This window comes from Eubalaena glacialis, chromosome X (genome assembly GCF_028564815.1).
Source record: "Eubalaena glacialis isolate mEubGla1 chromosome X, mEubGla1.1.hap2.+ XY, whole genome shotgun sequence".
In the NCBI taxonomy this organism is placed as follows: Eukaryota; Metazoa; Chordata; class Mammalia; order Artiodactyla; family Balaenidae; genus Eubalaena; species Eubalaena glacialis.
Genome location: NC_083736.1, coordinates 72,723,677 through 72,738,612, shown reverse-complemented (window position 1 = coordinate 72,738,612; position 14,936 = coordinate 72,723,677). Strand labels below are relative to the sequence as shown.

At 34.1% G+C, this 14,936-nt stretch overlaps 1 protein-coding gene and 1 non-coding gene across 2 annotated transcripts in view; one reads left to right on the top strand and one right to left on the bottom strand.

Annotated features, from left to right (window-relative positions):
* The window catches only part of BRWD3 (bromodomain and WD repeat domain containing 3), a 111,812-nt gene that overhangs the window by 10,136 nt on the left and 86,740 nt on the right, over positions 1-14,936 (top strand). The window contains exons 5-6 of the mRNA XM_061179196.1: positions 2,747-2,897; positions 4,256-4,354. Of these exons, the coding sequence (XP_061035179.1) occupies positions 2,747-2,897; positions 4,256-4,354 (250 nt within the window). The remainder of the gene's footprint in view (positions 1-2,746; positions 2,898-4,255; positions 4,355-14,936) is intronic.
* LOC133082843 (U6 spliceosomal RNA) lies at positions 13,288-13,394 on the bottom strand. The gene has a single exon (XR_009699059.1). It is a non-coding gene; the product is annotated as a U6 spliceosomal RNA (small nuclear RNA).

Here is a 14,936-nt window from a genome sequence, read left to right as displayed (position 1 = left end):
CGCATGTCACAACTAAGACCAGGCACAGCCAAATAAATAAATACCTATTTTTTAAAAAATTAAAAAAAAAAAAGGAATTCCAGCTTTAGGCAAAACAAATGGATTGAAGTAAATGTTTAATACCACTTATAAGTCCTAAAGTTTGATTTAGAAGAAACTATCATTGCCAGAACTGTGCCGATATAGTCTGGAAGCCTGTAAATATTGTTTAAAGGAAAAGAGCATGTTCAAACTCAAAAGTATTGTTATTGCCATTGTGTTGATAGAATCTCTGTTTCTCTAGTGCTGTTTTACAATCAAATTTTTATTGATTTTAGAGGAATGGATTTTTGAATGGGACTGCCTAGAAATAGAGCAATTTTCTATTGCATAGGGTGAAAAACAAACTTGTAAACTTTAATAGTTTATAATACAAATTTTCAAGAGGGAGAATTTGAGAGTAGATGAGCCCTGTTTTAGTTGCTTAATTAATGATTCTGTGTTTTTAAATGATTACTGAGGAATTGATAAAAAATTTATACAACTAGCTGAAAATCAAACATCACTGTTTTTATAAAATGAAGTAGCCAGGGGGCCTAAGATTTCAGTTTAAGATATAATTCTGACAGGTTTCTTTAAGAGGGTAATACTAAAAATTCATATCAGAGAACTCCCATTTTCTGGATTATATGTTTCTATATATATATTGCAAGTTTGAGGGTAGTTAGATTTGTGTAACAAGTGAATAACTCTTGAGATGGTAATGAAATGAGGAAAAGAAAATTGATAAAAAAGAAAATGCCACTAAAGACATCAACTACCATTGTGTGTAAAGCCTTATAACATTTACTTGGTGAAAAAGTAATGACTGATATCAGAAGCCCAGTTTATACAAGACAATGTTGGGGGAAAAAAGGCACAAACTATTATAGATGTTAATATGCAGTATGTTAAGGCTTTTTTCTTTGAGATATATGTTTTTAGGAGTACTAACTATATTTGCATGTAGGCCTATTTAGGAATGCCCTATTGTGGAGAGAATGAATTACAAACTAGGATTTTAGGGCATCAGTGTCTCTAGGTAACAACAAAAAAAAGTTTTTAGATTGAATCATCACGTACTTTGACTTTAATATTACCTGTATATTTTAGTTCTATGTAGTTAATTGCTTGGAGAACAAAACTAGACATGTGTGAAATAACTGAAAGAATTTGCTTGATCCTTTGTCCCAATCCAGAAGCTAAACCTTGTAGATGCAAATAATCAGGTTAAGTTGCCATTCTTCCTTTTTTTTTTTTTTTTTATCTTAGTTCCCTGACCAGAGGTCGAACCCGTGCCCCCTGCAGTGGAAGCATGGAGTCTTAATCACTGTGCCAGGGAAGTCCCATTAAGTTGCCATTCTTCCTGACCATCATGACAGTTGCCAGGCCCCAGTGATTTTGGTAGATTAAAATTCGTTTTTGCAGGGACTTACGAAAGATAATTGGCAGGAAATAATTTTTAAAAGTCACAATAGAATCATTTATTCCCAGATTCCTAAGTACATGTTGGACTGTAGTTCTTTGACCTGTGTTTCTTAAGAAAACAAAAAAGGCACCCTGATAGGAGAAAGATTTTTCCTCTGTGAGTTCATATGATATTGCTTATAGATAGACTTTGGTTTTTATTCATTCATTGATTCAGTGAACGAGTATTTATCAAGAACACACATAATCTCTTCTGGTGATCATTAGGGATGATTTACAAAATTATTCCTTTGTGTTATATTGTTTTTGACTTGGTGGTAATATATTGATATGTGTCCTATGTGATGGTAGGTATATATATGTATATATATATTTCTCTCTCTGTAGCACTTATAAAAATTGGCATTGTAACTGTAAGTAGATTTTAGGGCCTTTTGTCAAGATGAGAATGTAGATGTTCTTTTTAATCTAAGGATTTTTAATATTCTAGTTTACTCTTTACTGTTTTAATAATTAGGTATTTATGAAACACATCAGTAACTTTAACATTAGCTTAGATAAAAAATGAAAACCAGTTTCGTTGTTTTATTGTCTCATCCCTATCTACATTTGTTAATCATCTTCAGAAATTTACTTGTGTTTTAAAAATGAGTTAATGTTAAAATAAATAAATAAAGCACTTGGAGGAAAAAAATGAGTTAATGTTTCAATGAATTTTGAGTACATAGCTTGTTTAGAACATGGTATTTAAAATAATCATTAATTTGATACTCTTTTGAAAACCAATTAACTTTTTTAGGAGAAAGAGTTCTGCTTTAATTAAGCAAATGTGTCCTGTTAATCCTAAAGGGACTTAAGTGAGAGTTTGGTGCAAGTAATACCTTTTGTTTGCATTCTTATCATTTATATAGAATCTAGATTCTCTGATTCTTGATCACTGCTGATCAAGTACTAGTAGAGTTTACCCATCATCTTTGTACTTCTTTGATTTTTAGGCATGCTCCTTTTTGCTGTTTTGTAATGCTTATTGCATTAGATTAACAGCTAAGCAAATGATTTAATCAAGGCACGAAAAAGTAAGTTAAACTGCCATGTCATTTACATGTTATCATTTGTTTAAATGATGCTTAATTTTTGTAGCTGTTTCTTAAATTTGGTTGAAGTATTAAATATTTAAAATGTTATTTTCCTTGTGTGTTTTAAAATTGTACTTTTTTCCATGATGGAACAGTTTGGTAATGGACTAGATTAATGTTTTTAAGCCAAATTTGTTTTCCTGTATTTTACTTATGCTTTTTAGGTGGCAGCCAATGCACACATTCCTCCAGACTACCTCCTTAAAATTTGTGAGCGGATTGGTCCCTTACTAGATAAGGAGATCCCTCAGAGTGTTCCTGGGGTACAGACATTACTAGGTGTTGGTCGGCAGTCTCTGTTACGGGATGCCAAAGGTAAGATTTTTACAGTTTTTAGAGGAAGGAGTCGAGAGTAGTATATTTTTATGTTAATTAAATGTTCCCATGCTTTTCTAAATACTAATTTTCTTTTAGTTTTTCTTATCTTGCCAATCTTGTTTTTATTTTCCTAGTGTACAAGTAAATTTTTAGAGGCCTAAATGGAGCCCTTTTCTGTAAAACAGTGAATACTATAGAGGTAAAGAATATAAAATCTCTTTGTAATCCTGTGGAATAGAAATCTCAAAAGATCACTGCTCTGATTAGTACAGTATAAATACATAGAGTATTCTTTCATTGCATTTTGATGTTCTTAATCTTTGAGTCTTGATATCATCCTAATCACATTGGGTATTTCATAACAGGTAAATGAAAATTATGATATGTAACTATGTTTATAATTAAAAATATTAAAAAAAATCAATCCATCAGCGTTCAGTAACAGTTTCTCTACTCCACTATTTTTCATTCTTTTACAGATTTCTCCCAAAGTTTTACACGGAACCACCATATGTAAATTATATAGATAGAATTTTCTGAACATAAAAATGTGAAATTAGGCGTTTAGGATGCCTTAGTGAATTAAATACTTCAGGTCTAGCAACCAATTTATTTCTATGTTTTGTTTTTTAGCATAATGTTTTAAAAATCCTAATTTACAAATATAAATAGTTACATAAATGATATCAGTTTTTAAATATCTCATTTTATAATTTAAGGAAATTCTTCAATTCAGTTAATTTGAAACCTTTCAAGAGAGTAGTAGAATATTTTTGTTTCAAAGTTGAATTATTAGGAATATTTCGTATTTGCTTGAATTTTTTGACATAAACATTAAAGATAAAAAACAACTATTTTTACTCAATTATCATCTGATATGCAGTGTTACCTGTTATGGCACAGCTGGCAGGCGCTCCATAACATGAGCATACACGAAGTATAAATGTTTCTGAATTTTACCTGGCATACTTGTGCTGAATTCATTTCCTTGCTTATACAGTTTTATATGAGCAGATGTGTATAAGCCTAAAGATCAAGAAGGGGACCAATGTAAACTTAAAACCTTATTAATCCATGACATATTTACATAAGATTCAAATATATGTATAATAAAAGCTTTGGTTCTATATCAGCATGGAAATAAAACATCCTGATGATAATATTAAGGCATTGGTGTTTACCTATCATAATATAGATTATAACACTTTTAAGCATATGCATGTTATTTCTTATTGTGGTTTTAATAGTTAAAAATGTATTTCAATAAATAAAATTGAAAACAGACATTTGCCTCTGGAGTACAGTTAAAAAAAACTGTTCTATGCCTTGACTAACTTTTGAATCTTTTTGTATAGACTGTAAGAGTATACTATGGAATGGCTCTGCTTTTGCAGCTCTACATAGAGGCAGACCTCCAGAACTACCTGTAAATTATGTGAAACCTCCAAATGTGGGTGAGTAATGTCCATATGAGTTATAAACATATTCTTAATTTGTTCCTTCCTGAACTCATTATACAGCCAAAAATACGTGCCAGAATTAAATTTGAAGAATAAACAAACTGCTTACATTCTTGAAGATTTTCATGGTTGGTCCAGATTTTTTAAAGCATTTTTATGTAAAGCAAATATAAGCATGGTTTTGTAAAAGGTAACCTTTTTTTAAAATTCATTTTCTTTCTTTCCCTTCCCCTCCCCTCCTCTCCTCCTCCCCTTCCCCTCCTCCCCCTCCCCCCTCCCCTCCTCCCCCTCCCCCTCCCCTCCTCCTCCCCTCCTCCTTCTCTCCCTTCCCCTTCCCCTCCCTCTCCCCCACTCCTCTCCTCTCCTGTCTTCCCTCCCTTTCTTTCTTTCTTCCTTCCTTCCTTTCTTTCTTCCTTTCTTCCTTTCTTTCTTTTCTTTCTTTCTTCCTTTCTTCCTTTCTCTCCTTCTCTCCTTCTTTCCTCTCCTTCTCTCCTCTCCTTCTCTCTTTCTCTCTTTCTCTCCTTCTCTCTCTCTCTCTCTTTCTTTCTTTCTTTCTTTCCTCTTAGCAGAAGCATTTCCTTTTTTATATATTTCAGGTGTTTTTTACCATATGGATGTTTATTTACATATTTCTGTGCTGAGCTCAAAGATTTTTCAGGGAACTATGTAAAGATAGATTTCAGAAGGAAGCAAAAGTACATTCTGCTTATAGCTGCTTGCCAAACTTATAATGATGTAATAAATTTTATGTCTTTATTAAAAGAAAAAAAAATCACCCTTCCCACTTGTAGTTTACTGAAATTCACATGTCCCGTTCATATTATTCCTGGGTCATCTCTGGCCAGACCATTATGAAGAAATAATAGTAGTGGTTCCCGAGGAGACCTAGCTAACAAAACCATTTATACTAAAGTTAATTCTTGCAAAGAATGTATAGAACCAAGCAGCTAGATGAGTAACTGCCACTCTTTTCCTATTTTCCTATTTTCTCACTCTTCTGAAAAATTACATTATTTTATATAGTGCCTAGTGCCTAGAGAATATGCCTTAAATTCAAATTGAAAAATAAGATTACCTTTTTTAAGGAATACTATTTTATATAATTAGCTTATAGAACTTATTTACCCAAAGAGGTTAAATAAATTTAGACTAGAAATAATTTTTAAAAATATTTAGATAAAGTCATTGATAAAGATTCATAAGTGTTATTAAGATAAATTGGATTCTTTGATATATATTGCTAACACTACTCTTCCATAGCCTGGATATTACTGGAAAAAGTAGACTACTGGGTTGGGTCTAATTGGACATGGTGTTTTTAACTTTTTTTTTTTTTCGTTTTCAGGGGAAGTTTGTTTACCATCCAGAATTTTCTGGTGTTCACTTTTCCCTTAAGCTTTATTCATAATTAATTTATTGAATTAAATTGAGATAGCTTTTATTTTTCATGCATTTATTTATGTTCAAAAGATATAATAGTTTTAGTCGTACTATCAACATTGTTTATATGCTTTATACTTCCTTCAGTGGTCACATGTGAAGCACTGAAGAGCAGCCTGTAGAGTATTAGGTTTTCAATATTTCTTTATTCTTTCTTTCCTTCTCTTTCTCTCTTTTTTTTAAAATATTTATTTATTTGTCTGCACCCGGTCTTAGTTGTGGCACGCGGGATCTTCATTGCCACTTGTGGGATCTTTAGTTGTGGCATGTGGGATCTAGTTCCCTGACTAGGGATCGAACCCAGGCCCCCTGCATTGGGAGCATGGAGTCTTAACCACTGGACCACCAGGGAAGTCCCTCTTTCCTTCTCTTTTAAAAAATTCTTTCTACTATGCATATACATTCAAACTTCTGTTGGTTTTGTACAGTAAATGCTTTACATTCTGACTTAATCATTTTGTTATTCATAATGGTAATTGCTTAGGAATTTTAGTGTCCCTGTCACTGATGCTTTCACATTCTTAAATCTGCCATGTTATTTGGGGAGGAGCTATTGAAATAGAGATAACTCAATCATGATGTATTTTCATGTAGTATATACTAGTCAAGATACTTAAGTTCAACATATTTAGAATTCAGAATCTGATAAAAACTCAGGGGAGCTGACTATGAAAGTAAACAAGATGAGTAGAAAATCTTTTAAAATTTGTTATTTGAGACAGTTTTCTCATTGTGGGGTACAGCTTTCCATAGCTACTTTAAAATCAGTTTTGTAGTTTCCCTGTATAAATAAAACTTAATCATGATGGTAAGTCTTGAAGGTTTTATCAAAGAATCTTAGCACTAGAAAGAACTTTTAGCAACACTATTTCTTGATAAAAGGGTTCCTTGGTCAAGTAAATGTGGGAAACATTGAGTTTAAAAAAATACAGAAACAAATGAATGCATGTAGGACTGCTCAGATCCTTTCATATGCTGAAATGCATTGTGAATCACCTTAAGGGGAGCATTATCTAAGTAATTTGACAGTGGAAATCCTTCTCCCAGAACACCTGTAACATTCTGAAAGTTTCCTGGGAACAGATTTGGGAAACTGGGTTGCAAACCCCTGTTTACAGCAGAAAAATCCAAAGCCCAGAGAAGTATGTGACTGGCATACGTTACACTGCTTGCCTTCCAGTCTATTTCTAAACTATTTCATGGGGAATTCCCTGGTGGTCCAGTGATTAGGATTCCACATTCTCACTGCCGAGAGCCCAGGTTCAATCCCTGGTTGGGGAACTAAAATCCCACAAGCTGTGTGGGGCGGCCAAAGGGAAAAAAACATTTCATGGTCAGATGTTACCAATACTTCCTTTTATAACAGATCTACACTTAGAACTCAAAAGATAAAGGATTAGCCACATCACTTTTATTTTTTAAGTCAAGTATATTATGGTGTATGTATGATTCACATAAAAAGGTTCTCCCCCCATTTTTTTTGGCCGCGCCACATGACTTGTGGGATCTTAGTTCCCCCAACAGGGATCGAATCCGTCCTGGCAGTGAAAGCCCTGAGTCCTAACCACTGGACCGCCAGGGAATTCCCAAGTTCTGCCTTTTTAAGTGTGCAGTTCAATGAGTTTTGACAAATGAATACATTTGTATAACCACCACCAACACAATAAAAATATGGAACATTTTTATCACCCCTTAAATTTCTTTCATGCCTCATTGCAGTCAATCCCCTATTCCTCAATCCCTGGAAACCACTAATCTATTACTGTACTTTTGCCTTATTTAGAATGTCATCTAAATGAAATTATATAGTATGTAGCCTTTTGTGTCCGTTTGATTTCACTTAGACCTAATTCTTTTTTGATTCATGCATATCATTTCACCAAGTTATATTCTGTTGTATAGATACACTGGATTCTGCTTGTCCATTCATCTATTGATGGACATTTGGGTTGTTCCAGATTTTGGCTATTATAAATAAAGGCCTATAAATATTCTTGTACAGGTTGTTGCATGAACATCTGTTTTCATTTCTCTGGGTAAATAGCTAGGTAGTGGATTGTTGGATCATATGGTAAGTGCAGGTTTAACTTTAAGACACTTTCAAATTATTTCAAAAGTAGCTATCCCATTTTGTATTCCTACTAGCAATGTATAATTTTAGAATTAGCTTCTCAATTTCTATAAAAAGAAGCAACTGAGATTTTGTTTGGGATTACATTGAATCTGTAGATCAATTTGGGGAAAATTAATATCTTAACATTGAGCCTTTCATTCCAGGAACATAGTAAAATTCTCCGTTTATTTAGATCTTTTTAAATTTCTCACAGCAATGTTTTGTGAAATTTTTTCCTAAGGGTTTCTGATGCTATTTTAAATTGTATATTTTTAAATTTCAGTTTCCAGTTGTTGTTAGTAAACACAAACAGTTTTGTTTTTTTTTTGTATATTGCTAATCCAAAATTCACTAACTAGATCTAATAGCCTTTTTTTTCTTTTTTGAGATTCTTTGGGATTCTCTACATGGATGATCATGTTGTCCACAAATAAAGACAGGTTCACTTTATCCTTTGTAATCTTTTATGCCTTATAGTGCTTTTTTTTTTTTTGCCTTGAACTGCTAGTACCTCAAGTACAGTGGTGAATTGAAGTGGTAAGACTGGATGTTCTTGCCTTATTCCTGATCTTAGAGGGAAAGCAGGCAATCTTTCACCATTAAGTATGATTGTAGATGCTCTTTATCAGGTTGAGGATGTTCCCTTCTATTCCTACTTCCATTTTTTAAAAAAATTTATTTTATTTTTGGTTGCGTCGGGTCTTATTTGTGACACGCGGGATCTTTCGTTGCATTGCGTGGGCTCTCTCTAGTTGTGGTGTGCGGGCTCCAGAGCTCGGGGGCTCACTATTTGCGGCGCACGGGCTCCAAAGCGTGTGGGCTCTGTAACTGTGGTGCGTGGGCTCAGTAGTTGCGGCACATAGGCTTAGTTGCCCCGCAGCATGTGGGATCTTAGTTCCCCGACCAGGGATCGAACCTGCATCCCCTGCATTGGAAGGTGGATTCTTAACCACTGGACCACCAGAGAAGTCCCTATTCCTACTCTGTAGAATTTTTATCGTAAATAGATATGTCCCACGTTTAAAATTTTATTCAGTATAGTTGGAATTGTACCAGTTATTTCTTGGCACTCATTTTAACTGGTATTTTATATAGTATAGTGCTACCCAATAGAACTTTCAGTGATAATGGAAATGTTCTATCCTGTGATATCCAAAACAGTAGCCACTAGTCACATGTGGCTATTGTATCTGAGGTCTAAGTTTTTAATTTTATGGAACTTTAAGTAATTTGACATTCAGTAACTGCATATAGCCAATGGACAGTGCAGATCTAGACCAGTGTGGGAATCCATAAGCAGCCCTCTGGATAGGTGCATAATTTGGTAATAATATATTGCCTAATGATTCACTTTATATACTTAACCTGGAATGTTTCCTATTTTTGTACTTAGAAACTGCCTTTAGCTTTTCCTATTATGATTTTAGTAACTCACTTTAAAGATCACTTTGTGCCACTTCTTTCCAATGAAAGTTTTACAATTGTCTTTGGCCAAAACCAATAAAATTCTGACCTTATCTGGACTCTCTACTATATTGGATTATTTATTCAAATGTTCCCATCTTTTGTGCAGTTAATCAGCAATGTTATTTAATAATTTAATGAAATGGAGGAGAGGGAGCATGGGAATGGAATTTGGGAGTTAATTCCCAGATTACATTCTCCAGACTAACAGCTGTAATACTTTAAATATATGTGTACTTAAATTTACCAGGAATGAATTTCCAAATTCCTATAGGGCAAGAGCAACAATGCCTATATTTACATTATTACAGGTCTAAGCTCCAGTCATGCCACCTCATTAGCTGTATGCTTGACTAATCAAGTTGGTTTTGCATTGTGTCAAATTAAATCAGAGGAAAAAAATTGAACTAAATTCAAAACAGTACTTTTCATATTAAGTCCCTGTCTTATTCTTTTTTTAACTTTTTTTAATTGAAGTATAGTTAATTTTCAATGTTGTGTTAGTTTCAGGTGTACAGCACAGTGATTCAGTAACATATACATGTATATCTATCTATTCTTTTTCAGATTCTTTTCCATTATAGGTTATTGCAAGATATTGAATATAGCTCCCTGTGCTATACAGTAGGTCTTTGTTGTTTTTCTGTTTTATAAATAGTAGTGTGTATATGTTAATCTCAAACTCCTGATTTTTCTTCCCTCCCCCCCCCCCAGCATCCCCTTTGGTAACCATAAGTTTTCTATGTCTGTGAGTCTTTTTCTTTCAAAACAGTATTAATACCTAATGCCACTCAAAGAAATCCTAGGGCATATGTAATTAATATTTGTAGTATTGTTTGAGATCTTGCACTATAATCACTACGTATTGTTATTTCTTCATCCCTTTAAAAATTAGTCATTGTTTTGGAAACTTTGTAGTGGTCACATTAAAACTTGAAAATATAATTTCATACAAGTACAACTCTGCTTTGAGAGTTTGTCAGTACAGAAATAATTTTAAAAATCTGTTTCATGTCTGTTTGAAATGAATATTTAGAAGAACTAGTATTATAGTTATTACCCATCATGGTAAAAGTTTCAGAAATTGTCCTAATTATCACATTCTAAACAATTTTCATAAAATTATCCATAGAAATGGCAGCAAGATGGCTTGTTCATTTTAGTTTGAGACTTAACATTATACCCAAGGAACAAATGTACATGCTTGTATTTCTAAACTGAGTCAAGGGCATGATGCTGTAAGACTCTAAACCTTTCTATACCCCTTTTATCTTTAGTACAATTGACATATAGCAATGTCCTGTAATTTACATAGTAGGCCTGTAATTTACAACTTATATAACTCAGGAGGCTTGTATTAACTCTGTAGCCAAATTAATATTTATCTGTTGCCATAAGCTTCCATTTAGCATTGATTGGCTCTTGACTTATTGGCCATTGTATGGTTATATGTCAACTTAAAGCCAGAATTCACTTGGAGGTGGGAAATCTACCTCTTGTTAATATGTAAATGTAAATTGAAAGAAAGTACTCTAAGGTAAACTTTATTTGGTTGAGGTTGGCTGGGTTTCTGCCAGGAATATTTGTCATCCTCCCTCTGATTTTATGTAGTTCTCGTCTCTTGCCCATGCATCACACTTTGGCCAAGCCTTGCTTTTTGTTGCCTGCTTCCCTCCACTTCACCTTCCTCCTTTTTGTACTTGATAATTATGCATGAAGCAAGTTGCTTCTAAAGTTATTACTTTCTTGTATCTGGAGAGGAGCAAGGGATTCTTGTCACACCTGCAAGTAATTAGAACTGGAATATAAACTCAGAGTCTTTTGTATGTGCTACATTGTGAGTGCTCACTAAATATTAAATGAATGGAAGTGCTATGATTGCTGCCACATGGAAACAGAAGCATCCCTTTTAAAGGCATTTTTATGGTTTTATATAGCTTGTATGAGTTTCTAGCCCCTTGTATCCATTTCTGGAATCAATATTGTATTAATATTAGGATAATAATTTTAGTTCCTTTATTTGAAAGAAAGTAGATTTTGTTGTGTCTTAGTATGATCATGTAAAATATAATGAAAAAATAATTTCTGTTTAATCCTATTAAGAACACTTTTTTCCTTTCCTCATTATTCTTTGTCATTTCTTTAGCTTTTTCTTTCAACATGCACCAGAGTATTCTAAAAGCATCTTTTAGTATTTGTTCTATACATTTTACCCAGTACCTTATAGAAATAGAACTTTATAGTTCACAAAGGGAAGCTGTAAAACAGTTTAGATTTGTTTATTTGGAGGAAAAGGCAGTCTAAAATGTCTGTGTATAATAACCAAATCAAATTAAATGGTTTAGAAGAAGATAGTAAAATAAAGATTTAGGATATTTATTCCCAAATTATATTAAGTGAACTTTGCAGAAAGCCTGAATGGAGTTAGAAATATTGTTTCTTTGCCATATCTTATATGATATTATCCTAGCAATAAGACATTCAATGACCATGAATACCAATAGCCTGTAGGACTTACTAGGTTTACTTAAATTGTACTGTGGATGGGTGTTAAGGGGTGGGAATGGCATCAGCCTTAAAGACTGTGAAGCTGTTACTCTGTGTGGTTAAGGTTTCAGAGATATAATTTGATTCATAGTAGCATCAAATCCATGAAAGAAATAATTCTGTTGTGCTTCTACTACAGTTTTCAGGTTTTATTAAAATTCATTTTTGCCCTTTTTTTCTGGCTTCTTTTAAGACTTTATATTAATTTGTTGTTAGAACTATTTTGGGAAATCCCAAACCAAGTTTCACACAGAAAACACTAGTCATTTTAAATCTGGAGTTAACACTGAATTTCATGAGTCAATTTCCAATGTTCTTGACAGAGTATTTTCTTGGTCTGTTATTGTCCTCTCTACCTATAGGAGCTGATTGATATGATCAACTGCATTTTAACCAATCATAAGGTCGTATATATGCTATTATTCTATTTTTTAATTAAAATTAAAAAATAAAACTACAAATGTTAATCAATTGACTTTTTTGTAAAAGAGAAAAGACTAATCCAAGAATATTTTAACCCTCTTTAAATACAGCTTGTTTCCTGAAAAACTGTTTTTGAAGATGATGTTGATGGTGATGGGTGTGGTGTAAGAAGTCTGATCTGTGAACAATAATCCTTTCTGCCTTGTGTGTATAAAGCCTTAAGTCTTTTATTTGGTTAGCAATTATTGGTTGAGCCTGGTACTGTTTTGATTGTCTTAAGCTTTTGCTGAAAGCACCCCTCTCCCTGCTTCATCCTCTACCCTACCCCCACATTCCTGAGGTTTGTCTTTGAGGTAGGTATGTAGCTACTATTTCTTAGAAGGTCACAACTTTGCTTTATTGTTATGAAGTTGTTTTAGTGGATTTTAAAACATTTCTTGATGCTATAGGCATCATATTAGAACATGCTTTTGGTAATAATGTCCTTTGTCCTTCATTCCTCTCATAGGGCTGGCCTAGCAAAGGGGTTGAGATTATTCTTTAAAATAGCTAGACCTGCTATTTCCAAAGCATTACTGGTAAAGAGGCACCTTTAAACTCTCTGGGTTGTTTATGGCTTCTATGGATATGAAGTTAGCTTGACCTATGTTTAAAACAATTAATTCAGTTTATCTTTCAATGCCAGTTGCAGAAGAGTTGTAAATATTCTACTTTTTATATAATCTGTATTAAAGTTTAAAAATTAAAAGTTAACAAATTACACAAGGATTTCATGAACACTTTGTATAGCATATTATTAGATTGTAGGTGACAGATAAAATTGCTCAAGAGTTATGTGACTCATTTGTGTTAAAAATCGAATAATATCACCAATTTGTACACATCTGGTTTTTATCTGGAGCTTGATGCCAAGTTGATGATATACTCTTTTTTTTTTTTTTTAAATATGGAACGCTTCATGAATCTGCGTGTCATCCTTGTGCAGGGGCCATGCTAATCTTCTCTGTATCCTTCCAATTTTAGTATATGTGCTGCCGAAGTGAGCACGATGATATACTCTTTTTCCCAGCAGATACGGTAGTTTCCTGGCTTTGGCAGGCAAAGATATGGTAGATGCTATTATCTCTTAGCATCATTGATCAGATATTTCCTGTGATATAAGCAGTAGAATTCAGTGAGTTATTCATCCTTATTGGCAGTGAAAGTTTCTTGTGGTTAGTGATTTTCTGGTTTAGGTTCAAGTGTTTTTTGTGTTTTTAATTAATTAATTTATTTATTTATTTTTGGCTGTGTTGGCTCTTCGTTGCTGCGCACAGGCTTTCTCTAGTTGTGGCAAGCAGGGGCTACTCTTTGTTGTGGTACACGGGCTTCTCATTTCAGTGGCTTCTCTTGTAGTGGAGCACGGGGTCTAGGCGCGTGGGCTTCAGTAGTTGTGGTGCACGGGCTTAGTTGCTCCGGAGCATGTGGGATTTTCCCGGACCAGGGCTGGAACCCGTGTCCCCTGAATTGGCAGGCTGATTCTTAACCACTGCGCCACCAGGGAAGTCCAGTTCAAGTGTTTTTTGTTTTTGTTTTTTTTGTTTTGTAGCGGGGAGGGCTTTGGTCAGTACTAAACTGCTGAATGTGTAGGGTAATTCAAAATAACTTACCTTGTGCAAGTCTCATCAAACAAAGACCACCAGGAACAAGCCTGTAGTTTGACAAAATCAAATTTATTGACTCATAGTGAGGGAGTGTACTCCTGAGGCACCGTGGAAGGCCTCTGGGCAAGAGGGAGGAGGGAAGTGTCTTTAGTAAATTTTGGCTTACCACTGAAGAATTTTGAGGAGTGTCTGAAGGAAGCCAGGATTAGTTCTGGATTGGTGGCTGATTCTGAGGTAAATTGAGAGAAGTGGGGATTAACTAAGGGTTGGGTGCGGTCATGAAGCAGGGTGGTTTAGGAATTGGGTATCTCGCTCCAGTAATAAATGAAAATACCAAAGTGAGGATGGGAGCATCATTGGTAAGAAAGCTGTAATCACCCAAAGAAGGGGTCGCTATGATATTTTACAATTGCTGCATGACCTTGGGAAAAACAGTGTTTCCTGTTAACTTTTCAGCTGGCTTTATCTGTGTCTGTCCTCCCAGCCTGATTAATTGCAGGGCCGCTTTTTTCTTTTTCAGTCCTAACTGACATTTACTCTTTCAGTCCCAGATAGGTTTTGATTCTTTCAACATGTGTTCTTATAAATCTTTTAAAAACACATGGTCAACCTACAACAATTTGTTATTAATTGTGTTTAAGGGCTTTTCTGGATGTTCTTAGTCTGTTGAATTGAAAATCTTTTGTTTTGGTCTACAAACATTTTCTAACACCAGTTCAAAATTCCATGCCAGTGTACAATAATTTTAAAACAAACAGATTTTTCTCCACTGTAAATAGAGAATGAGTGGAGTAGAAGAGTGGTCTAACAACTCTGATGTGTCCATCTCAAACCAACTCTTTGATTCTTGGTGAACTTTCCAGTAAAACCCAATTTAGTAGATACCAGAGTCCCTGCCGATTTTGTTCAGTGTCTTTTGCAGGTAGAGGGAAGATTGAGGAATATA